Raw genomic sequence first — 26,675 nt, 5'->3', positions numbered from 1 at the left:
TCAAAGAGAAAAAGTATAAAACTCCCACTTTTTTTTTTTATTCATTTTGGGTCCTCAGTTTCTGTCTTTAACAGAACAACAGATTACTGACTGTAGAATATTGTTGTAGCAAGAAAAAGATGTTGTCCCCACAGTACATGTACTTTCTTTTTTGATGACTGTTGTTCTAGCTACATTAATACAGAACTGTGCCTATATTGAGATAAATGAATTCTGTGTCTTCCTTAACTGAGACATTGCAGGGCATGGGAGAGCCAAAGATGTAAAGCAGTGTGCAGATGTATTTGAGAAGTCAAACACCCAATTTCTGTTTATTCCCTGATCCAAGAATTTAATTTGTATGTTATATATTTAAACTTTTGTAAGACATAAGTTATTTGAACACTCTTCATGGCAAACAGTTATACAAATATAAGCAGGAGGTAGGAATGTTACAGGTATTTTTTCCTGAGGAATAGGAAAGTGCAAACTTTAACACAGGTCAACCACATAAAATTGAATGAAGAGATACGGAAACCTTGAGGTATGATGAATAGAGTCTAAACAAGAGAGGAGGCACTGTGTGCACATAGGGGTGCCCACTGAGCAATTCTCTACAAGATATGTGAACTGCCTGTGTTAAAAAGGGCATACCTCCCAAGGAAACTTTTGTTGCTGCTATTTTCTACTATTGACATAGGTGGATCATTTCCTGATGCCACTGAAAGCAAGATTTAAATATTAACTGGAGTTCATACACCTCTATGAAACTTTAATAAAACATTACTTCACTGCATTAGGCAAAAATGCCATCAGTGGAATGTTTTTTAAGACTCACAGCCTGAAAAACCAGGACATGGTTTACATTTTTCCTGTTAATTAGTATGAAAAAAGTAGTTGTAAACATCTCAAATAATTATATAAATAAACATACCGCAGTTCTGAATTAGTTGAGTGCTAATTGTGTTATGTACATACATCTAAAAAAAAAAAGATTGAAAATTTGAAAAAAAGCAGGAGTCTACTTATACAACTGCATTTCCTCTTCTAGCGTTAATTACCATTTGCATTGCAGATGAACATGCTATAAGGCAGTAGTACAAAATACAGTATTAAGCATCATAACAAACATCAGGATTAATGAATTAAAGATTATTACTTCTGATTGTTCTTTATTTATGCCAGACAGGATTAACAAGTTACTATACATGCATTGCAAAAGATTAAGCTAGAGTGTATTACATTATGCAGAATAACAATGTAAATATAGATCACTCTAACTTGATGAGTTATGTTCCTTTGAAATGGCTGTCATATGGAAAGCTTCAGAAATTTTTTACTGGGATAAAAATTTTAGTTCTTTCTCACTGATACTTTGGATGGCCTTGAGTATGTCACTTCTCTTCAACCGCTCTCCCATCCCGCTGGCTTAATCTATTTATATTGCTAACACATTCTCTTGTTGTGTGTACAGACTCACAGATCTTGATCTGGCTGTTTTGGTATTACATTTGTACAAACAATAATAAAAAATACAATGGTAAATGTATTAATGATGTGTTTCTGAATCTACAGCAAAAAAAAAAAAGTAATACTTCAATAGCAGTTTCTTTGCCAAATAGAAATCAGCTGGAAATAAATTGTTTGTTAAGTTGCTTAAATATATGTATCCTTTTTAGAATTTAACAGAGTCAAGGAGACTTAAAGCTGAAACAGTATTTTTGTATGGTTTGGCAGATTGTAACTGAAATTATTCTCTCCCTTGAAAGTCACTGTAACTGAGTTCTAAAATCCCTGCAGTATTTCATTTCTCTTTAAGAGTTGCAGGGCAACAGCAGCAAAGTAGTTTGAGTCACTCATCTTCTTTTTAAGGCTTTAGTTCACATTCAGCCAAAGAAGTTAAATTAATGTTTTTCTTGTTGCCAGTAAGAGGCACAAAGAGAAATATATTACTTATAACTTCTATCTAGTGAGCAGTTATTGACTTCAAAAGAATGAACAGATCAGGCTTCGAAAGCCACTTAGTTCACTTGTGCAAGGTCCCAGCATCCTAAATTGGCTGAACTGAGAGAACAGTGGCATAAGAGGAGCATAAAAATTGTAAGGGTTGGAGCAATTTGGTCCCCTCTATACGTGCTTGGCACAATGCCAGAGTCAGTAAGAGCAGCAAAATGTCAGAGTGTCTTTGGCCTCTTTTACACTATTGTAAAATGTATTTAAAAACTGTAAAGGGAATGGGGAGACAGAAATTTTGTCTGAATTTTAAATGGTAAATAAGAGCTTGAGTATAGAGCTGGACACTCCTGATTTTCAGTAATCTGGTTCACTGACAAAATAAAGGAGGAAGAAGGAAGGGGCTGATGCTGTCATCTGACAAAACCTGTCCCAAAAGGGGTTACCTCTGTAGTAATCCCAGTTTCTCTATGTCCTGGGTTCAGCAGTAGCAGTCAATTTTCCTCCTTCTTAGTAGCTGGTGCAGTGTTGTGTTTTTGAATTTCAGCCTGGGAACAGAGCTGATAACACCAATGTTTTTAGTTGTCGCTAAGTCATGTTTACTCTGACCAATGACTTTCTGAGTCTCATGCTCTGCCAGGGAGGAGGCGAAGGAAGGAGGAAGCAGAGACAGGACACCTGACCCAAACTAACCAAAGAGGTATTCAATACCGCAGCACGTCATGCCCGTATATAAGCTGGGGGCAGTTACCCAGAAGGGCTTGCTTGCTGTTTGGATCGGCTTGGGTATCAGTCAGAGGGTGGTGAGTGGTTGTGTTCTCTTCCCTTGTTATTTCCCTTATCATTATCATTATTGGTGGTAGCAGCAGTGGTTTTGTGTTATACCTTAGTTACTGGACTGTTCTTATCTCAACCCATGGGAGTTACATTCTTTCGATTCTCCTTCCCATCCCTCCGTGAGCAGCGGGAGGAAGGCAGGGGGGGAGTGAGCAAGCAGCTGCATGGTTCTGGGTTACCGGCTGGGTTTAAACCACAACACTGTGGTTCAATAAAGATGACAGAGTCTGACATTTACTTGGCCAAATTTAAAGTCAAAATTGTATTAGGTCCTGAAACAAAAGAGGAAGTTCTGCAGAGCATGCCAAGGGTGTTTAAAATATGTCATCATGTGAAATCATGTTTTTTGTTTGTTCTTATCTCACAACTGAAGCATGTCAGAAAGGCCAACATTCAGTGTCATCCCTGCTTCCCCCCAGTAACAATCAGGTGAGCAACAAGATGTGAGGAATAAGAAATTGGGAAACAGGAAACCAGCAGAGCTGGATGAGAGGAGGGCGAGACTACAGTATGTCTGCAAGGAACCATATCCTTCCCATGCAGTGAGGAGCTGTCCCTGTGATTGTGCCATACATGGGCTGACTAGGTTGCCTGCCAGAAAATGTCACCCTTGTGTGCCTTGGAGAGGTCCCCATGAGAGCAGTGACCTAGCTCTGTACAGGGTGAGGAAAAAGCAGGATGATTCTAGTCCCTGGCTGGGATGGTCTGAGATGTCCTCTGGTGATGCACCCAAGCATGGCCTTGCGTCATGCATGCCCTGTTTCCAGTGCCACCATGAGCAGACATTTTGTCTTTTATCATCCACTTTTCATACAAGCGCAAGGCATGAACTGTCTAGATGGTGCATCCAGGCATAGGAGAAAGGCAGATGGTGAACTTTTTATGGCAAGCTTTTTCTGGGATTTGCCCTTGCTTTCAGCAGTTTTTAGGGTGGGTGGCCAATTCTTAGGCAGTTTATGGATACTTTATTTGGACATGGTTTGTCACGGGGAGATTTTTGCTTGCCCCACTCCCCCCAAAGATGTTACAAAAGAAATTAAAGCAGAGGCTTACAATGTGCCAGGTAACTTTCTTAATGGATATTTATGATAGCCCTGTGAAAGAGTAAAAGTAAAGGAAATAAGTTAAATCAAGCCTTCAGGTGTAAATGTTGGCTGTTGTTGCTAAGTACTTAATCATGAGACCTTTCAATATCACTTTCTGTGGAAAAGGTCTTACAATAGCTTAATGGGAAAGCTTTTTACCTTATCAGATAAAGTTGGACATAGCACTGCATTTCTTACTGTGATTTGGGCTGTGGAGTGCAATGGAAATGAGAACTATCCTGTGGTGTGATGGGTGAGATTTGCAATCAGTGTTATTTATGGGCAAGGGGGAATGCAAAATATATAGTAGAGCCATGAAGTAGTTTTATCAGGCTGGTTATCCGAATTGCCCAATATGTTAGCAAATGCAGTTAAAGTTATCATATAATCTTTTCATTTTATTAGCTGCCCTTTCTTTGGTGTTACTCTCATACTTCCAATGTCCCTCCATGTCTTAAAGGCTGACACTTCAAGTCTTCCATACGCAAAATGCGGGGTAAACTGATAAGCCATTAGCTCATTCTCTGTGAGGAGGAGCATGATGTTAATGCTGGGGGTTTCTTCCTCTTCAGTTTTTGGGTCCACTTGGGTTTCATTCATGTGTTTCCATATCACAGCATGCTTCCTTCTCCCAGCCTGCTGGCTGAACTCCCCCACCCCAATGCAGCTTTAATTTGTCTGGCAGTGACATAGGGCATGAGGGGGTGACACCCTTCCCAGAGTGGCTATCCCCAGAGCTGAAGCTGGAGCAGGGGAGTCAGCAGTCACTTGAGCTTGGCATAGCTGTTACAACAAAGCAAATCCAGTTCAGGCTAGGACAAGCTCAGACAAATCATGAGACCCCACAGTCAGGTCAATATAGAGCCTGTGTCCTTCTACTGTTCATAGCACAAATCACATTTACTGGAGCACAATAGGTGTCAAGTGCAATTGTAATTTCCCTTCTGAATCTGAGATACAGACATGGTCGTAAATATGATATGGGACCTCTGGGAAAGCTAAGCACTTCTGGAAAAGTGGCAGGAAGCCTTGTGGAATGTATTGCCTGAACTGCTACTTGATATCTCTGTGCAGGTGACTTAATCCCACCCATAAAAGTATTGCTAGTAGCCAAAGACCAGGAAACAAAAATAAGCAGAAGGCACTATGTGCTGAAAACGGCAAGAAAGAAGCCTTTAGTCAGTGAGTATAATAAGTCCTAAACACAGCTTAAAAAGTAGAATGTGCAAAAAAAAATATATATAATGGGGTGTTCAGGGTTGGAGATGCAGTTTTAGGCAGATAAGTATTTGAACAGAACGTTCAACTTATTCCTTGAAGGTGGGAAATTAGTTTCATTGTAATAGAAGTGTTTTCAATGGACAGGAGAAGATTAATGTCAAATGCTGAAAAGTGATGGGTTAAGGTGGATAATATATTATTTCCACTACTGAATTTTACAAATACATTTTATGACTGAGCGCCGCCTAGCATCATCTTTATGCTAATACTCATCCTATCCATTTAGGGTAGAGGAGTGGAAAGGTCTATAGTAATCAGTTTCTTATATTGCATCTGGAAATGGAGATTAACTTTTTGCAGCAGCATTGGTAACATAACACAGTCATGAGTATCTGTAAAATGACAGACAATGTAAGGAAAGAATAGGTTTTTCATTCTCATGCAGTAGGTATGCTTGCCCCAAAGAATATCCCGAGCTAAGGAAAAGAAGCATGTAAAGACATGGGGAGAAAGAAAGTTACATTTTTCATTCAGTTGCACCTAGAAAGTGTGTATACTGAATTCTGTAAATACTTTTGTTTTTTCCGTTACGTGTATTTTAGTTTTCTGCTTTTCATCAACAGCTAAAGTGGCTGTGAGTGTTTTGTGGAGGGTATGTGCTAGTGACAAAGTGTAGAGATTTTTTTGTTTGTATACATGATCTTGAAATTACGCAGTGTAAGAAGAAAATCAACTAATGTTCTGGTTAATGTAGGGAGCTCTTATTGAAAAATCAGTTCTTGCTTCATACTCAATGACATCTATACAGTCTTTCCCAGAAGTTGGTATGCAGTACTGTTCTAGATTATTCTTCTACAGTCATATTGAATAAAGCAATAAATACATGTTAAAAATAGAACAGTAAGTACTATGTTTGCACTTGTGAAACTATCACTCAAACTACGTTTGGTTCTTCACAACTTCTCTCTTTTTTTCACTATTTTCTTTTATTGTGTCAAAATTGTTCTCAGATCTCCAAGAATTATTATAGCTTTGTCTAGCCTTTCAAAGAGTTGCTCTGACTTTTTCTGTGGGAATGTTGGTTTTAAGTGTTGTAACTACATTGATGGCAGTCAAATATGTCCCTTGATAAATAAACTGACTTGACAGAGTTCTCTACTACTATTAAATGGAGCTATATGCTCTCCTAAAATGTCTTCTGCACAGAAATTGCTGTGGATGCCTGTAATCTGGACAGATTGCAATGTTGTCTGATTGTGCTTTTGGGGAGTCTGATCATACTTTTGGGGAATCTAAGGTAGCAGTTTTGATTTAAAATTAGTTGCTGCTAGCCATTAGAGGCATTTTTTATATATCAGAGTTTCTCTTGCTATGGTAGTTCACCAGCCTCTTCCCCTGACCACTGTCATGGGAAAACTTTCAGTGTTTCTTTCTTCAGCCAAAGACACAATAGCAGCGACTAGTCATGAACAAGTAACATTTTTTCCAGGTGGCACTATTGCTTCACTTTTGTAGGTCAGTCTGGGATCCATAATATATATTTTAGTTTTCTGCCTTTTATCAACCCAGTCTGGGATTGGGGGGATTGTTTTTTATCCAGCAGGGCCTGTAGGTTGAGAGTGCACTGGAGATATGAGAGAAAGATGGGGGAAAAAGGTTCAACTAAATTTTAAGTCTGGTTGTCTCTCCCAGTATGCCACATGAAAACTTTGGGACTAGGGGCATGCTTCATATGCAAAGCCAAGAATTTACTGTAGTCTTGCCAAGGAAGTATTAACAGTGCAGTTACAAAAGTACTAAAACTTACCATGCAAATTATCCAATTGTTGCAGTTCAGTCACAGTAATAATAGTTTAATAGTTATTAAACTCTTAACTGTCAAACAGACTTTATACTTGCAATGTTTTAATTCAGGGGAAATGTAAAAGAAATGGAAACTGTAAGTTGTCATCCTGAATCCTTTGCCAAGGGAATGCAGTGGAGGGCTTCTTCTTTCTCATACTTGAGGGGCTTATACTAAGGGATATATTAAAGCATTTTCTAACATGTTCTACACCTTACTGCTTTTGCATTTCTGTGTTACATCTGCATTTGTTACATAAGGTTTGTTTTATTTATGTTGGAATCTCCTATTTGTTACCCTAAAGCCAGTTTCACCCAGCTCCAAAAGTATCATCTTTTCAGTGATTAGTAGTCAGTGATGATTAATCTACAGCCTCGATCTGTCATCCCCTGTTTATATTTTTCAAAACCTCTGCTGTTATCTGGTGGTTTTATTCCATAATACCACATAACTTATTCTATGCACAATAAACTTTGTCACTAGAATAGTACTTGTTATCACTGTTAGTTACAGAGCTATATCAGAATTATTATAACAAGAGACATTGCACCACAGAATTGTACAAAGATAAGCAAAACTCAGACAAAATAGATAACAGTCTGCTAGAGCTGAAAAGCTAAAACAAAGCTCCAGGCAAGTGTAAGACAAGTCCAGACAAATCATGCCTGATAAGCCCTAGCCTAGTGGTCTTGCAGTGTTAGAACAAACCTTGCAGTTTTTTTTCCTTCAGCAAGGCCGTATCTGCTGAGCTAAAGGACTACAGACGTGAGGCATGGAACAAACTGTGATGTTGTTTGTAAAACTGAGAAATATATTCTCAAATTGAATTTATTACAGCTCACTTGGTTTTGAACCATTCAAAGTCAGAATGACTAGCACTGAGAATCAGCAAGATAGCCACTGTGAAATCATCCCTAGGGTTTCTAACAAGAAGCTAAGAGGGTAGGGAGGTTGGTCCTCACAGTAAATAGCAGCCTGCTAATGAAGGGCTCATGATTCTGTATTATAACTGTGTCGCCAGAATGGGAAGTACAGAGGTCTTAAATAGTACTTGCAAAACAAGACTAACTGTAGTACAGAATATTTTTTTATCAGAAAGGTTATTTCTCTGGATAACATCTGTCCTGTTCTCCTTTAGCTTCAGCATTTTGTTTTATAAGCTAATATACACAAAGGAATTTAGGTCAAGCACTTAGTGTGAAGGAGCATGAAATATTTGCAGTGATCTCTCACATTAGGTTCTGTAGTGGTTCACAAAAGAAAAGTAAATGAACAGTATGACAAAAAAAATTACAAAAAAAAAGAAGTCAAAAAACCCCACAAACCCACCACACAACTGAGTGCCTCAGCTGTAAGTACAATTCAAGGACCAACCTTTTCTGGTGCTGACAAAGGTCAGTTACAGAATGAAGTTGTGAGAGGCCAGTGGAAGTAAGTTAACCTGTAGTGATATTTACATGAGCAGAGTTTGCAAACCGTGACCAAGAAGGCAACAGCTTAGTCTTCTGGCAAGGCCCCAAGACAGTGAGAAAGGATGCCAACTTCCCAAAGCTCTCTGACTTCATACTTCAAATTGAAAAGCAGGAGCAGTAAGGAAGAGAAGTGGATCTGGTGGACCCTGAGAAGCAAGCCCAGAGAATTCTCCCAGTTGGTCTCTTTGATGTTTGTGTATTTACACATCCATCCAGAAATAAGGCTGCATTCAAATTCCAAAAATGCAAATACACCCCCTGCCAGCCACACAGCACACAAGTGCCTTTACAGACACCCACATAAACTAAACAGCAGTTACAGATAAATGATCACCAAGATTGCCTAATGCTGTTCTTTCTCTCTGGCTAATGGTGTTGATTTTCACTAGCAGAACTTGCACACAACCTCTACATCTTTATCCACAAATCATATTCATGGATTCCTCAAATATTAGTGGGGACCTAAAGTCCAATATCCATAGTCACACCATAGGCCCTACCTTGGGTGTTTCAGGATGCTAGTCTTCTCATTTGCTAGTCCAGCTTAAAATTCACTGGCTGCTTATGTTCACACACACAACAGAGCAATGGTCACAGAGAAAATAGTTAGCAAAGGAATTTAATAAAAGGATAGCACGGACCAATAGAGAGACTGGCCAGAGAAGCATACTGATAAGAAACTTGTTTACACATGACTACTTCTTTCTATTGCTATTCCTATCACATGCATGATAATGTTGTTTCCTTTCTTACTGTTATGACATTCGGGTTGAACCTCTCCACTGTTCTACTTGACTAGTTCCTTCAGTGTCCCATCAGTTAGTGACCTGAAAGGTCTCAGGTTTGTTACAATCTCAGTTATCTACTGCTCTTTAAGGTTTGTGTGTTCTGTTTCACTTGTTGCTTTTTTTATGTTTTCTCCTTTTTCCTTATGACGAATAGCTGTGAAACAGATATACTTACAAACCAGATGTCCTTACATTCCAGGCATCTTTTAGGAAATGTGTGACTAATCCAAGGCTGGATTTAGCTTTGAGATGTGCTCTGTCTCAGAAATCCTCCTATGCCTAGAGCAACATCTTTGGTAGCTTAAATACAACAAAAAAAAAATCAACTTCAAAGAGTACATTTCTTTTCAGTGAGAATTTTATTGTCCAGTATATACTCCTGTAGATTTCTCCCTCAGGATAGCTTTCAGCTTGGAAGAGTGAGTGCTTTACATGTTCTTTAGGAAACAGAAATCCCTGACTGCAGTCACTTTTCCATAATTTATGACTTTCAAAATAAAATAATTCTCATGAACAATATTTGATTCTGGATATTTATAAGCACAAAATAATTTTAAGAGTAATGAGAAACTTCAGAGAACAAACAAGTAAATATGGTTTTTAGCTAATTGGCTTTATAAAAATCACATAAATCTTACTACAGATAAAAACCCCAGTAATGTAAGATGAATAATGAGATTCATCTTGCTTAAATCTGCTTAGCAAAAATTAGTCATCTGTGTAAAAAAATTGCTTGAGTTCTGCTGTTAGTGAATGGAGCAACAGGCACCCTCAAATTACAAATTATCCATTCCTGAAATAAACAGTTGAGTCACTTTCTAGAGATCGCAAGGTAGATGGCTAGATATATAAACTATTCATTTCTCTCTGGATGCACCAGACTTCTGCCTCTGAAAACAAGGAGATCTTAGATGACTGGGGATGGGGAGCACTACAAATAAAGATAGCTTTACTTCATTTTTTGTCTTGGCTGGAATAAGCTGAAGACCATTTTTGGCTAATTTTATCCTGATTTGGTGGCTGTTGCAGGACAAAGAGATCACTAAGACATTAAAAAGCAGTGTCTGTAAGTGGAGCTATATAAAATCTACTAATTCAAAGCTTCCATTTTCATATGCATGGTTCTCAACGTAGTCACATAAGAACAGAACTGATTTAAACCAAGGGAACTGGACCAAACAAAGAAGAATAAGAAAGTGGTGTCTGATATTAATCTGTTTTGTTGTATCTAAAATTGTGAATGAATACTGGATAGCACAGACATATATCAAGACTGACATGAGTCTTCACATCAGCTGAGGACCTTTCTTAACATATTTATGCACAGGAACTCTTAGTTCCTGACCTTTTTTGTCAGGAAGACTTACATTTGAGCAGGGATTGACCAGCTAATGATAGCTTTTATGTATGTGAAATTTGAGTGCAAAACTGGATTATTTTAGAAAATGGTTGAATGGTGGATTTCCTCAATCAAGCAAGGACACACAGACACACACAAACACACATGCAACTTCCTCCTTTAATTCTGCCCACAGTGGTGTGTGAAGAAATGCATCCAGTTTCCAGTCGGATACATCAGTAAAATAATGAAAGGAGTGTATTAACTCTAGCAGATTTTCATCAAGGCTTAGCCATTCTGGTTATTTTACTGTATTCATTCTTCCTGATCTTCCACAGATTAACCTTTCTTACAACTCGGTCACACCCCACCAACTGTGATTTAGCAAGTATGCAATTTATCACTTAATAAGAATGTCTATGTTAACCGCTGTGGGAGATTTTACTGGCAGTAAAATCTGCTTTTTCTCTTAGGGAAAATAAAGACTGTATCCAAGTGGACTGAGAAAGTTTAAGGTCTCTTATAACGAGAATGACCTTAGAAAGAATGGAACTTTTTATAAGCAAATGTTTAGTATGCATTGTGGTGATCCTGAGACATTCTGTGAGAATAAGGACCCTTATTGTCCAGATACCTTTTTAAAATAAAAATGTAGACTATGTCCTCAGTAGTTTTTTGTGTCCTGAGTAGCAAAAAAAAAAAAGTTTTATCTAGCCCACATTGCACTTAGAATATTATAGTCAGGAATAAAGCTCTAAATATGGTCTTTACTATCCTGCCATTGCATTGCCTTTTTTTCTTTTCTTTTTTTTCTTTCTCTTTTTTTTTCTGTTTCCTTTTCTCTTTTTTTCTTATTTCTTTTTTTTTTCTTTTATATAAAGGTGGTAATTTCTTTGTTTTGTTAACAATTTTTCAAACACAGAAGAAAGCTGAAAAGTTGCAGAGCTTCCAGATCCAATCTTATCTAAACTAGCTGAACCTGTTTTGGGCTGTTACATGCAATATACCTCCTCTGGGAAGAAGGATGCCTTCCGCTAGAGTATCCAGCATAGCATACTGACAGGGTTTTCTAAGAGGACTAAGAGTAAGCTGCTTCTTCCTTCATTCCTTACAAAGTGTGGATGTATTAGTTCATTCCTTCTTATATTTAGCCGTGTGAATATAAATCTCAGGCAATAATATGTAGTAGAGATGGGGCCAAAAACCGGTGATAAATGTCTCATGTCTTTAAACCAGTCAGAGATTTATGTAAGTTTACAGTAAATTCTGATTGTTAGTGAAAATCTGGGGCTGTTAATTGTGAACATATGGGTAAGGTCCTAACCTTATGGTTTGTAGCTTCTGTTCTAAAAATAGTTCTCAGAGAGAATGGCACTATGAATTACCTTTTTCAAATTATTTTTACCTTTGCAAATCTACATTCTATAGAAACTGGTAATGCATATGGAGAAGTTCCTGACTATGAGAATCAGAACATTTACAAGATCTGAACCTGTATCTCTTGGACTATGTATGTGACTCTTCAACTTAATTTTTCTCTAGTATTTTTTTTTTATTCAACTCTAAAATATTTTAATCACTGCATGACTTCTTCCATAAACTAAGAAAGAAAGCAGAAAGAAAAAAGATGAGCCTTATTACTTGGGGCTATAAATCTCTAGGAGGGCCTCTGATACTAAGGAGATAGGAACTCGAATAAATGGAAGAAAGACCTCTGAAATCAAATATAGTCTCAAGTGTGTTATTACTTCCCTCCCCCCGTTCGGTTCACAAAATCTATTCTTTAAAATAGAAGTAACATTTTCTGATCACCCTGGTAACTATATTTTATGTTTACTACATTCTAAGCAAGATTTTACTTCAAAGATAAATAAACTTGCTTCGTTTTTGACAGCATCTCCAAGGAGATTCAGAGGAGGCAAAGGAAAGAAAAAAAAAAAAGTTATGTGATATGCTAGACCTATAGCTTGGGGAAAATTTCATTGTCAGTTCTAAAATTATTAATCACAGTATCACCCTTGGGAAGGGTTTTAGAGAAAATAATCAGAGAAAAGCTCTCTCAGGAGACTTCAGTAAGTTCCATACTGGCTGGTTTCTCATATTCTCTCAATAGAAATGTACTTCAAAGGCTATCAGGAAAAGCAATTTTCATTAGTATTAGTAATAAGGCAGTTGACTCATATTAATTTGAACTGAGAGTCTTTGTGATTATGGAGATAATCAGTTTAAGCCATCAGTGAAACCACAGTAACAACGAAGATCTAAGCTGATCCACCACAGGATTGCAGAAATCATCAGGAGTTCACACGCACATGCACACCAGTGTCAATCCCCCCTAGCTGTTTTTCAGAATCTAAAAGCAATAGCACACTTTTTTTTTTCTTTAATATATAGCACACACATTGGTTGGGTCAACACCAGCATCAACAATCTTCAAATCAGCTGGGTGACCAGACAGCAGATAATTTGCTTCAATGGGATCATAGAATCATAGAATAAAAGGCTAGAAGGGTCTTCAAAGATCACCTGGTCCAACCTTGCTAGGCAAACATAACCTAGACTAGATGTCCCAGCACGCTGTCCAGCTGAATCATAAAAGTATCCAATGTTAGGGAATCCACCACATCCCTGCAGAGATTGTTCCAATGGCTGATTATTTTCATTGTAAAAAATTTTCCTCTTGTGTTCCAACTGGAATCTCCCAAGGAATAACTTGTACCTATTACACCTCATTTTTCCCATGTGATACCTTCATTTTTTAGTTGTCCATAAGGAATTACTTAATGTGATAAAAGGCCAGAATCTGTAAAAAAAACAGCAAAATCTGTAATAAATCACCAAAATCTGCTGAAACGTGTGGGACATTTTCCACCAAGATGAGCTCATTATGTCACCTGTAAAGCACCCACAATTTTAGTGTTACTCGAAGGCCCTGATAAATCTCACTGTGAAAGTTGTTTGAAATGCTTGACGCAAAGCTTAGAATACTAAAGTATCTGGAAGAAAATGATACATTGCCTTCCATTGGAACTTATAATCCAAAAGGTTGGCGGTTAGAGAGTGAAGTATGACAATGACTGCAAATTCATTTGGCACCACAGATTAATTCTTTTAGATAATTTTTTAATTTTTAAGAATCATGTTGTAATGATAGGTATATATCCTTAAAATTAACATGTTTTGTAGTGTTTTTAAAAGTTTTCAGTGTTAATATTGCTGAGGAGGGTCATGCCTCAGTAGTGCTAAGGTAAGGGTCATGTATTTCACAGGAAATGTCTAATACTGAAGGTGGTTTAATTATCTCGTTTTTCTTGCTCTTCCTTTTTTCCTTTCCAAGCTGGCATATGAGCATCGATTAAATGAATGATAAGGTTTAATTGATCCATGTTTGATCGATTTTTCACTTTTTTAATTTAGAAGGTAAAACCTTCCATCATATTTGAAGTTGAGAATTATGGGTGAAGATAATAGAGGTCTAATTCCAGTGGAACTTAAAAAGGAAAAAGTTGCCTCGCAAATGTCAAGGCACCTTGTGGTCCAAGATGATTAAAACTAAACTGTTTGCTATATGAATCCCAAGGTGCTGCTATATCTCAGCTACCATGACATTTAGCCAGTGACTTTTCATAGCTTGTTAATAATGTATAGCAATTCCAGTATAAATTTGCAGTGACAGAGTTGGCCTGCTACAGTAGAGCAGTTAACTAGATTTATTTTGGATAGAGAATGCAGATTTGAAAAAGAAAAAATTCACAACTGATGTCAAAAGAGATTGTACATTTACAAGTCTATTTAGCTAACACAGTTGCTCAGGAGAGGTTTTTTCCATAGTGATCCATTATTCTGCCTGAAGTCCTAATGACCTAATTATGAGACACAAAATATTACCTCACTCATCAAGGTTAACACACATGAAGAAAAATTGATGCCACAAACAAATTTCATACTGTGGACTGGTCCACAAAGTTTATTGATTTTGCAAGGCTGAATGAGTCACATAGGCAGGTAAAGGTTACAGCATAAATGCTCTTTCTGAAAGTACAATTGCTGTTAATCATTGCTCCCAGATAAACCTAATAAAATTCTATGTTATAGAACCACGATTTTTTTGAACCTTATATCTCATAGATGCACAAATTATTCATAAGCTGTAAAAGGTCACAAAGCAGATAAAAGAGTGGGAGAAAGAAGGAAAAGGGTACAGATAAAAAATATTCAAAAGATGAGTTACAAAACAGGCTCAAAGAGCGATGAGTTACAACAGGATATGAAGTAGAGTTGTGGGGAAAAATTTGGCTGACATTTCAGTCCTTGCAGATTTTCTCTGATGCTGAAAGTTTACTCACATAGAAGAAATTTTACTGTTGCTGCAGCTATAATTGTTGTAGATCAAAATACATCATTTAATTCTCTTAATCATTAATCAGTCTTTTTGGAATTGCTTTTTATCTAATGTTTGGGGTAGTAGAAATGTATGCACGCCAATAGCCCTTAAAATAGATAATTAAGATGAAGTAAAACTGACAACAGTTAACACTGCTGCTTTGTTAAAAGAGATTCACATAGGACATCTTGGATTTTTGTTGAAAACTCCATCTAGAAGTTGAAATTTGTTACTGATTTACTCACTTTTAATACAGAATGTTAAAAATATTTTTGCAATCCCAATAAAATTCTGATTAGGCTTGAATAACTCAATTGCTGCATAAATGCTTGAAGAAGTCTGTGAAGTTCCTTTTCTCCTTTTCTGATAGACCTTTCCTATGCTGATAAAAATATGAAATTTTTAATTTCTGTAGAAGTAGGTTTGGGTTTTTTTTATTTGTTTAAATAACTGCAGGGTTTTTGTTTATGTACTTATTATATAACAAGTTAGTAAAACAACTTATCTTCCTGTTTCATAGAGATGCATTGTGGGGATGCCTCAGATTTTTTTTTTATAGTTTGTGTTTTGATTGATAATCATTAATACAAGAGATTGTAGGCAGTTGAGTTTTTGCTGAAGTGTGAGGAAGTCAGGAAATAAGGAGACATTCAGGTAGACTTTTCCTCAGCTGTGTTCTGATTCATTAGCTGATTCTTCTGATGTTCTTTTATTTTTAATCTAAAAAAAAATGTTTGTTGCTTTCATATGGAAACATTGGTGTTCTTAGGCTTGATCTGACTAGCTCTGAACTAATGGAAAAATAACTACTTCATTCTCCCAGTGTAATTTGTATGAATTCATTACAAGAACTGTGTGCTTCTACCTTACTATTCACTTATAATGTCCAACTAAAAAGAAAATAAGGTATCCATATTTTTTTTCTTTATTTGGTAATTTTACTTGCTGCATTTCCCATTTAATGTCATGAAAACCAAGAGTGAAGACCTGGGATCAGTCTCATATGTGCAGCTTCTGCTGCATTAGATTGTTAAATATTACATATAAAGTAAGGATGCTTCTTATTACTGATAATTAGCCCAGTTCTAATCCATTGCATAGCTAGCCTTGGGGTAGGATCTCACAGCACTGTGAGATCAGGTAGATGGCATTTACTCCGACTTTGAGTTGGGAAAATATCAATAATGTTACAATTTCGTGTAGTTCTATAAATCTGTCAATATTACAATAGTAAGTGCTTAATTTGTGGTTTAAGATTACTGCATCTGTGAATGTTTCTTAGGACCTGATTCATGTCTTCTAAATAGGTCAGCCAAGCACATATGGACAACATGAGCTGTGGTTTTGTATCTGTGCAGCTTTCTTAGATTTAAAGGTCAGTTTTTCATTATATTAATTGGCAGCCCCTTAGACAGCTAAGTCCTCATCCTGAATAAGTCATCTTTCTTCTAGCCAAAACTGTGTAGGCCAGCTTCAGGCAAATTGCTTTTATACTTATCCCCCTACAGGCCCATTCTCTAGCCCCTTTCCAGTCTTTTTGTTGAGTTTGTGTATTGCCTCTCTCATTCAGTTTAAATGTCCTGGCTGCTTTTTGCAAAAAAAAAGCCTTCAGTGCATAGCTGTTCCCTCTACTGTAACTGAAACAAAGCACCACAAAGCCATGTGGGGCAGGGACAAAGAGAAGCTTGTCTCAATCATTAGTGAATCATAATGAAAACCATAGTGGAAATTATCTTACTAAAGCTAGAATGCTGTATCTGACAAAATAAATACCAAAGTGTATTTGGTTTGTGTGGAAAGGTTTTGGTAAGGGGGGAGGGGGGCTTCTGTGAGGAGATGCCAGAACTCTCCACTCTGTCTGATGGAGCCAATGCCAGCTGGCTTCAAGACACCCACTGCTGACCAAGGCTGAGCCCAACAGTAGCAGTGATAGAGCCTCTGGGTTTAAGAATGGGAAAAAAAGCCTGCTGCAGAGAAGCAGTGGAAGAGAGGAATAAGTGAGAGAAACAGTGCAGACACCATAACACATAGCCCTACTGTTCAGGACCAAGGCAGAAGAAATTTCTTACCACTTTCCAAATAACTGAATCTTCCCAGGTATCTGCAACTGCTCGTGATATCAAGTACAAATGGAAAGTATAAACCTTTGTTTTTTTTTGCCAGCTACCTCAATGAGCTAAGCAATCTTCAGTGCTATCAAGGCATAACAGCAGTCTTTGTTATCTCAGTACTTTTGGGGATGGTGAGAGTGCAAGGATTTTGTTATGAAAGTATGTAGTGATAACTAACAAACTTCTCAATCTGAACACCTCACTTGAAACCATATTTGAAAATAGCTGTGATAGAAGCATGGCTTCTTTAAAAGAATAGGGCTGGAAGTATCTCTGTTTTATCACTCCCAACACCCTTCAAAGATGTAGGGGTACAGGCAAGGAAGAGGAAACCTAAGGTAGACTAGCACTACTTACTGGAAAGACTGGATACTGACACTGAGGATGAGAAAATTGGTCTTCTACAAGAACAGGCAGTCTTTATCCCAGAGCTGCTGCTTGTCATCCTTTCCGGTGAAGAGGGCATAAATATAGTCATGGCCCCAATGCAGCATCATTAGGGCACTAGCTATTCCTACCTCCAGCTGAGAAGCAAGTTTATCACTCAAAGGGCAGGGCATGACCCTTCTATTTTTTCTGTTTCTTGATAGCTTTTACCTTTGTCACTAAAGTATGATTTTAAACCGCATGCTTTACTTTTTAAACTTGGCTTCCCTTTTCCATTTCTTGAATGATTCTTTTGTGTAATAAGACCACTGGTGTTTGGGTCTTTGTTCAGACTGTATTTCCCTATCCTAAGTATTCCTAGTCTCTTGTTATTTTAGAGTTCTTGCTCCCTCTGTAATGTGCCATCTGATCTCTCTCAAGACACATTCAGTAAAATAATTATTGACAAACAAACTTATCTCTTACATATTACCTGTCTTTTCTGTGTTCATATCAGCCAGTGGCCCAAAGGGCAAGCATAAAGAGGAAGCACCTTTAAAATGATCAATGGATTGCTCCTGGTTTAGGAATTTCAGCTTGGAAGTGCCTAAAACGTTATACTTACACTTAAGGTTCATTTTAACTCACAGGTTTCCTATATGGCTTGGGGTTAATTTAGATGTAGGATAGGTCTTACTAGATGGCCGGTGAAATTGGCCACTGATTCTAAACCTGTGTATATTTTTAAGGGGCAGTTTAGACACTTAGAGGCATGTATACCTCTTTTCACTCTTGTTCTTCATCTTGCTACATAATACAAGCACTTTTGAAAGAGTGATTGTCATAACCAGGTTAAATGTCCATTAGCTTCCAATAGGACCTTCAAGGTCACCTTAATAAACTCCTGAATTCATTTTAGAAGGCAGAGTTTCCAATCCAGCTGAGATTAATGTGGAGTGAGGAAAGATTTCAAAATTGAAAGTTTGCAAGTATGATTTCATCACAATTTGCAGTCAATATCAGCTGCAGGTTGAAAACTGCAAAGAACTGGCTCCTTCAGATACATAGAAGATTTAAAGGTGCTTCCTTGGCCGTGTTCTTTTGAAAGAAAAAAAAATGAACTGTCACCTTCTACACCATGCTAATCCTCAGCTGAGCATTTTGCTGAGATGCTTATTCCTGTCTTTGTTCTTTACTGCAGTGTAAAAGTACTGAAGTTACATTTTTCTGTTTCAAATCCATCAAATTCAATAGAATCTTTTCAGTCTTTTGTTCAGCTATTGCATTGTCGTATGTCCAAAATAAGATGATCAATCCTGATATTGATTGATGTAAAGGTGCAACAAAAAAGGGACCATTTCATGTCAGCATTTTTTATGAGAGGAAAAAATCTGTGGAGAATGATAAAAAAAAGATCTTTGCTGAAATTCATATAAATGATCTAGGATAAGGCATCCCTGCCCACAGCAGGGGGGGTGGAACTAGATGAACTTTTCCAACCCTAACCATTCTATGTTGCCTAGGGAGGTTGTGAATAATCCATCCCTGGCAGTGTTCAAGGCCAGGTTGGATGAAGCCTTGGGTGATACGGTTTAGTGTGAGGTGTCCCTGCCCATGGCAGGGGGGTTGGAACTAGATGATCTTAAGGTCCTTTCCAACCCTAACTATTCTATGATTCTATGAGTCTATGATAATTAAATTGTGAATGCATTATTTTTACAGCAAATCAGCAGTCATTTTTTGCTGCTTTTTGGCACTAAACTGTTGATTTTATGTTGATACCTTTCTAAGTTTAAAAGCTCAGCCTTCTCAGTGTATTAACTTTCTTTATCAGATAAGGTCTAAGAGTTACTTGCTGCTAAACCTAATTATGCATTTACTTACAAAGACCTGAATTGTTCTTTTATTAAGTAGTAATCACAGTACGAAATTTGCAGTGGTCATACCTTGGAATGAAAATCAAAAAAACAAAGACCCTGTTTTTCATTTGCAGAACTATCATATCCCAGCCACCACATAAAAATGTTTTCTGAAGTATTTGAGTTAGATTTAATACCATTTACAGCACAACAACTATTTTGCATATCTGCTTACAGTTTCTAATGTCAGTAGTATTTATATTTTTTTTTTTTGCGCTCCCTCTAATGTTCTAAAAGAAATGACAAAAGCTATGAATGAGGAGGGGCAGAACAGAAATATAAATTTAAAAGAAGTAAGAATGAACAAAACTTAGGAAATTTTTAAAGTGATTGCTAAATCCTAAGCGTTAACTTCATTAACACTCTTAATAAAGCATACTATGTATTACAATTTTGGGAAATTTACAACAGCTGCTGACATTGAGGTGTTGTTTTATGACTTACAAGCACCAGTAATATGCTTGCTGCTTTTGTTTCATAATTGCTCGGAATCATTTAGTTAGTAGAGTGCCTGCCTCTGCAGTCATGAAGCATCATTTCCATCTAATTATGCTATCTGAACACAAGCAAAGTGAACACTGTGGTACTGTAATGCTTGCAATAAATAAAACAAATCAGTATGTGAAGTACTTGCCGTATTATTAAATATTCTCTAAGTTGAATGATTGTTTGACTTGGGAGAAAGTGTACTTAGTGCAAATTAATTAATGTGGTATTTGATTTACTGGATATCCAAGAGCTTTCATGACTTTATATTTTCTAATAGAAAGCAGAGTAATATTTTTTATAACTTCTCTTTTTTTGGTGGTGCCACCATCGCTCTATGTAGTATTATACATACAATAAATATTTTAAAAGTTTTCAGTACAAAATATTTTTTTACCAAACATTTATACCTATATCTATTTCTCTACTTCAGTGTTTAGAGAGTTAGGCCCATGGCTGTATAGTGCCTCTGAAGTGTCAATATAAACTGAATAGAAAATCATCGAAAGCTTATCCAGGCTGTATCCTGTGATATGAAGCTGATTCAATTCCATTGATTCGCTCCATTGGAGTTATATCAACCTACTCCAACTACTTATGACCACAGTAACTGGGTAAACTGCTTTTGAAATTACTGGTTTCTACCTGTCAGCGAATATACACATCATGTATAAAAATATGCCACCTTGAAGCTGCCAGCAGAAGAGCTCTGAAAAAGACCTTTAAACTTTTCTTCAGTATTTGCATTTTGCAGCCTGAAAAATCAAGACCACTCATCTTAGATAAATGTAGGTATAGTTATTCTGTACAAAATTTTTACATAATAAATGTGTTTTTCTTGTAGCTGATGTTGTAATCACTTTTTCCCAAGTGAAATGACTATGAGCACCCCAAAGCACAAACTTGAATTGATCTTAAAACTACCCCAATTTTTCCTGTGTCTAGTTGCCTTTTTTCCTGTAGAATATTCTTTCTATTATTCTGTAGGTATTCATTCTTCCTGGTCTCCATTCACATATGTGGTAGAAGTCTTTCCCTTCAACTATTTCTTTTCCTTTAAGTTTTTTAATACACTGCGCAGCCAGTGGAAAGACAAATGTATCTGCAGAGAAGTATTTAAGCTTACAGTGAGCATAATCCTCTGCATCCCTTATTCCACCAAGTGTAAGAGAATCCTAGGGTTGTTACAGTTAGGCATGTGAAGTTAGGTGGAACAATTTTGTTTTTGACGTTTTGACTTTGGTCTTTGGTGTTTGCTGACAGGATGAAAGGCCAGACTGTATCTTCTCAGTAGGTTTTGCTTAGTGTTTTGTGGCCAAAGAGCTACACAGGTGGCCTTACAGTTCACTCATTAAGTTTTTCTCTTGCACATTATGATGAGGTATTTGAAAAATAATAGTGTGTGCTTCAATTTATACATTTTCCAAGTAGTATATTGCTGCGATCTGTAACTGATACAGACTTTGGGAAATCTGCTGTTATTGTCTTGATGGATTCCAAATTCCCATTGCCCAGAGTGAATTCGATATAAAATGAAACAAATATATTCTAATAGTCAAGGCAGAATTAAACCAAAATGTAATTACGGGCACACAGTGTCATAATCTTTCAGAAGTGTTACACATACCTGTTTGTGGTCTATCCTCCTTCTCTGTTGCTTCAGTATTTGGAAAGCTCAGATAGACCCTGCAGATATTTCATTCTAATGATGTGGTTTGCATTCACACAATGTAGCAGCTTGAGGAGTAGGTGACAATGACTATTCTAATTTAACATAATCTGTTAATGTGCTTATCTTCCTTAAAATGGGGCATAAAGTTTTAAGTTCTTCATTAGAGCCAAGACAACATACAAGATGTGCACCACCCACTTGCCAACAGAAGTTTTAGAATACACTGTCTCATGTGAAATGTATCCATGTACGACGCATCTCAAAAGAACAAGTATTGTAAATACCATCATGGGGCCCTGTTTTGCAAAATATATTTTGAGTATATCTGTAAAGTTGTGCATATGTATGCAAGGATGTGTCAATTACGAGATTAGTAAAATTTCTGAGCTTCATTAGAGGTCTTGTGAGTCTAAATTGGGTTAGTTGTATGAAATCATAGTATTTTGGTATAAATGATCACGTAGGATTTGCAACCAGAAATATACAGAAGAGTTTTTCCACGATGACCAACATCTGATAACTAGAATGATAAATAACCCTGAAGGTTAGTTTTCATGCAGTAGTTACATTTAATGCAACATTTCCCAACAAGCAGTTTTTCAAACATAGGCTGAAGTTACTTAGCTAACTAAATTTTTTTAGTAGACAGTCTCCCAGTAATACATTAAGAAAGGTTTGTACTCACCTTGATAGAACCAGTAAACTGTAACTGAGACTGTTGCATTTAATTATGATTCAGATGTGAAATCTGTGATTGGTTTATGGGTTTGCCATCATAAATCCTCTAACAGATCACCATGGGCTAAAATGTGAAATGTGGAAGAGTTCCATTAAAGTACTTCTTAAACCCGAAAGGAATACATGAGATCGTGTCTTTGTTAATACACATACATTACACATTTTCTATTTTTCCCTCACAAACTATATTTTATATGATGGTTATGCATAGTATAACCCTTTTGAATGTTGTTTGCTTCAGGTGTCTTGCTGGATTTTCTGGACAGTTTTGTGAAATAGAAGTTAATGAGTGTAATTCATCACCTTGTCTACATGGCTCAACCTGTGAAGATCATATCAGTGGATACACTTGTACATGTCAAAAAGGTAACTGGCATTTAATAGAATAATCTTAAACAACTATAGCTTATTAAACTTTGTATCAGTGCTACTACCAAGAAAAATGGTAAATTATATCAAACTCACTATTTGTATATAACCTATAGGGTGCATGAATATTAACTCTCCATGACAAGTTTTTTGAATGAAATCTGAAGAGAATGACCTAGTCTAATAAGGACATTAAAAACACTTGAAACAAAACCCAGTTCATTAAGTAAGTCAGAAGAATTATCTGGAGCTAGGTTTATTATGTATGATTTCTCTCAGGGGAGACCTTATCACCATGTTCCAGTATTTAAAGGGTGACTACAAAGAAGATGAAGACATCCTTTTTACAAGAAGTCACATGGAAAAGAGGAGGGGTAATGGGCACAAGTTACTCCTCCGGAGATTCCGGTTGGACACGAAGGAAATTTTTCACAATGAGAACAATCAGCCTTTGGAACAATCTCCCCAGGAAGGTGGACTCCCCAGTATTGTACACTTGTACAATCTGGCTGGACAGCGTGCTGGGGCATCTAGTCTAAGTCATGTTTTGCCAAGAAAAGCTATACTAGATGATCTCAGAGGTCACTTTCAACATTATATTCTATGATTCTGTGATTTACTAATGTAACTTACTGACCAAGCAAGCACTCAAACAGGCAATGTACATCAACTACAGAATTTAACTAGACATTTAATAAAGTTGACTGGAAAGAGATTCTGAAAATTGTAATCAACATCTATTATTATTGCTGTCACACATATCCATGCTTGTATGTGTTGGGTGGGATGAAAATAAATTTTCTGAACAGTTATAAATCATAGAATCATAGACTCATAGAATAGTTAGGATTGGAAAGGACCTTAAGATTATCAAGTTCCAACCCCCCTGCCAAGAGCAGGAACACCTCACACTAAAGCATGCCATACAAGGCTTCATCCAAACTGGCTTTGAACACTGCCAGGGATCAGCATTCACAACCTCCCTGGGCAACCCATTCCAGTACCTCACCACCCTAACAGTAAAAAATATCTTCCTTATATCCAATCTAAACCTCCCCTGTTTATGTTCTAACTCGTTACCCCTTGTCCTATCACTACAGTCCCTAATCAAGAGTCCCTCTCCAGCATTCCTATAGGCCTCCTTCAGATACTGGATGGCTTCAATGAGGTCTCCACGTAGCCTTCTCTTCTCCAGGCTGAACAGACCCAAATTTCTCAGCCTGTCTTCATACAGGAGGTGGTCCAGTCTCCTGATCATCCTCGTGGCCCTCCTCTGGACTTGTTCTAACAGTTCCATGTCCTTTTTATATTGAGGACACCAGAACTGCACACAATACTCCAAGTGAGGTCTCACAAGAGCAGAGTAAAGGGGCAGGATCACCTCCTTTGACCTGCTGGTCATACTTCTTTTGATGCAGCCCAGAATACAGTTGGCTTTCTGGGCTGTAAGCGCACAATGAAGCTGGCTCGTGTTCATTTCTCATCAACCAACAACCCAAGTCCTTCTCCACAGGGCTGCTCTGAATCTCTCCTCTGCCCAGCCTGTAGCTGTGCCTGGGATTGCTCCGACTCAGGTGTAGGACCTTACACTTGACATGGTTAAACTTCATAAGGTTGGCATCAGCCCACCTCACAAGTGTGTCAAGGTCTCTCTGGGTGGCATTCCTTCCCTCCAGTGCATCAACCAAACAAAACAGCTTGGTGTCATCGGCAAATTTGCTGAGGATGCACTCAATCCCACTGTCTGTGTCACCAACAATGTTGAACAAGACCAGTCCCAACATTGGTCCCTGAGGGACACCACTTGTTACTGGTCTCCAGCTGGACACTGAGCCATTGACCACAACTGTTTGCATGCTGCTATCCAGCCAGTTCTTTATCCACTGAGTGGTCCACCTATCAAACTGATGTCTCTCCATTTTACAGATAAGGATGTTGTGTGGGACAGTGTCGAATGCTTTGCACAAGTCCAGGTAGATGACATCAACTGCTCTGCCCCTGTCCATCAGCTCTATAGCCCCATCATAGAAAGCCACCATTTTGGTCAGGCAGGATTTCCCCTTCGTGAAGCCATGCTGACTGTCACCAAGTATCTTTTTGTTTTTCATGTGCCCTAGCATGCCTTCCAGGAGAAACCATATGCATTATGTATATGCATCACAGTTATATATCTAGATTTTTGTATATTTAGTTATATATCTAGCTTTTTGTTTTCAATTTATATGGTATTTTCAAATCTTATTTCAGTCTCTGAAACAGCTGAAGAGATAAGGTTGCAACTCAGAAAGTAAGTGAATTTGGAGATGCAGGGGAATCTTTAGGAGGAGCAGCTTTTTCGAATGTTACATAACTGAAAAAAAAGGGCTTGAAAGAAGATGAATTAAAAACATCTTGCAGAGACAGAAAGTAGAAATGCTTGGAACAAATTTGCTGTTGTTGCAGGCTACTGCTGTTCACATGTGATAGGTCTTGCATTTCTCTACTAAGCTTATTCTATAGAAATATGGAGACGAGATTGAGTATTTTTGGATTTGTAGAGGCAACTATGGGAAAGAACTTCAGGCAGGAAGTGTGAGATATGCAGCAACAGATCAACAGTTGGAATTTAATAAAATGGAAAAGGGATAGTAGCAAGAAAGAAGTAGGAACAAAGCAGATGACTGCAGCTTTCCAAAAACCTCCAGAGAATAAAATGAAGCATGTGGTGACAGCATGTGATACCAGAAAAGGGAATTGATTTAGCACTGACAAACCTGTTCTGTAATGGATCATGATTTTTGTCAGCTATTGTCCCAGTAGCAGGCCCCATGCCCTTAGAATAATAGATGCATGTTCAGGATGTGTGACTGCAGCTGCAGGCTGTTCAGGTGCAGAAGCAGCACAGAGAGATATAAACTGTATTCTAACAGCATCTCAGACAGCTCAAAAGAAACAACAGCAGCTGTTGGAACTACTAGTGGCCTCACAGCTGAAGTCTTTAACTGTGATAGGTTGCATTTCTGCCAGGACAGCTAAAGCAGGACTGGAATGTAACTGGTGGGTCTGCTTGATGCATGCTGTGAGGCAAATGCAGGACAGGGGTAACAACTAGATTTGTATCAGCTGAAGGCTGTTTGTGGGTTGGTTTTTTTTTTTGTTTTATTGTTAGGTTGGGGGCTTTTTTGTTGGGAATTTTTTTTTGTTTTGGCTTCTTAGGTATTTTTTCATTTTGTTTTGTTTTTGTTTTTTGGATTTTTTTAGGGAAAGTCAAGATACATTTATTTGTTTAGAAATGGGAAAATTTAGTTGGAGAAATAACAAGTATGTCATGGGCAGTGGGAATATCATGGCAGAAAGTCTGCTGTTTTTCAACAACTAGCCATATTTTACAGGATTCTGGGTTCATATTTACCAAGCAATTGGGCTCCTTAGTTTAGTTTAGCCTCTAAGGACCAAGTTCAATATAGGCTCAAATTATGTGATCTAAAAAACAACTTCCAGATCAGCTTTTGGCCTCTAATTTATGATGTAAAACCTATTTTTATAAGAAATGCCTATTGACAAAAATTCCAGTAATCTGACAATTGAAATATAAGCAGGTGTTATTCTGATGGTATTGAAACACAAACCTGTGTTTCATCAGAAGTTGTCCTTATTGATCTGGTACAGTAATCAGTTTCAAACTTTCTCTTTTATTTTTTTTCCCCTTATTTTATGTTATGTAATGTAACTATTTTCGTCTATCTAAACATCCAGTTTTCATTCCTCAGTGTGGCAATAATGCACAAATTTAATGAATAGGTCAAAAAGGATCAAAAACTAATATAGGCAATTCCATACTCTTTCAGTTTAGATTTGGAAAAAACAATATGGCTTTGGTTGCACTGTGAAAATCTGAAAGGAGATAAGAGGTTTCAGGGGATGTTTTACACTTTCTAATTCTTAGCCACAAGAGAGGTGAGAATACAGATAATTCTGTAGGTAAAGTGCAACCCATAGAATCATAGAATAGTCAGGGTTGGAAAGGACCTTAAGATAATCAGGTTTCAAACCCCCTGCCATGGGCTGGGACACCTCACAATAAACCATGCCCCCCAAGGCTCTGCCCAACCTGGCCTTGGACACTGCCACCGA

General features: G+C 37.4%; 1 protein-coding gene across 1 annotated transcript in view; it reads left to right on the top strand.

Annotated features, from left to right (window-relative positions):
- The window catches only part of EYS (eyes shut homolog), a 776,683-nt gene that overhangs the window by 413,644 nt on the left and 336,364 nt on the right, over positions 1-26,675 (top strand). The window contains exon 28 of the mRNA XM_031052748.2: positions 22,435-22,559. Within this exon, the coding sequence (XP_030908608.2) occupies positions 22,435-22,559 (125 nt within the window). The remainder of the gene's footprint in view (positions 1-22,434; positions 22,560-26,675) is intronic.

This window comes from Melopsittacus undulatus, chromosome 3 (genome assembly GCF_012275295.1).
Source record: "Melopsittacus undulatus isolate bMelUnd1 chromosome 3, bMelUnd1.mat.Z, whole genome shotgun sequence".
NCBI lineage: Eukaryota > Metazoa > Chordata > Aves > Psittaciformes > Psittaculidae > Melopsittacus > Melopsittacus undulatus.
The sequence above is the reverse complement of the archived record's forward strand: the minus strand, read 5'-3'. Positions and strand labels throughout refer to the sequence as shown.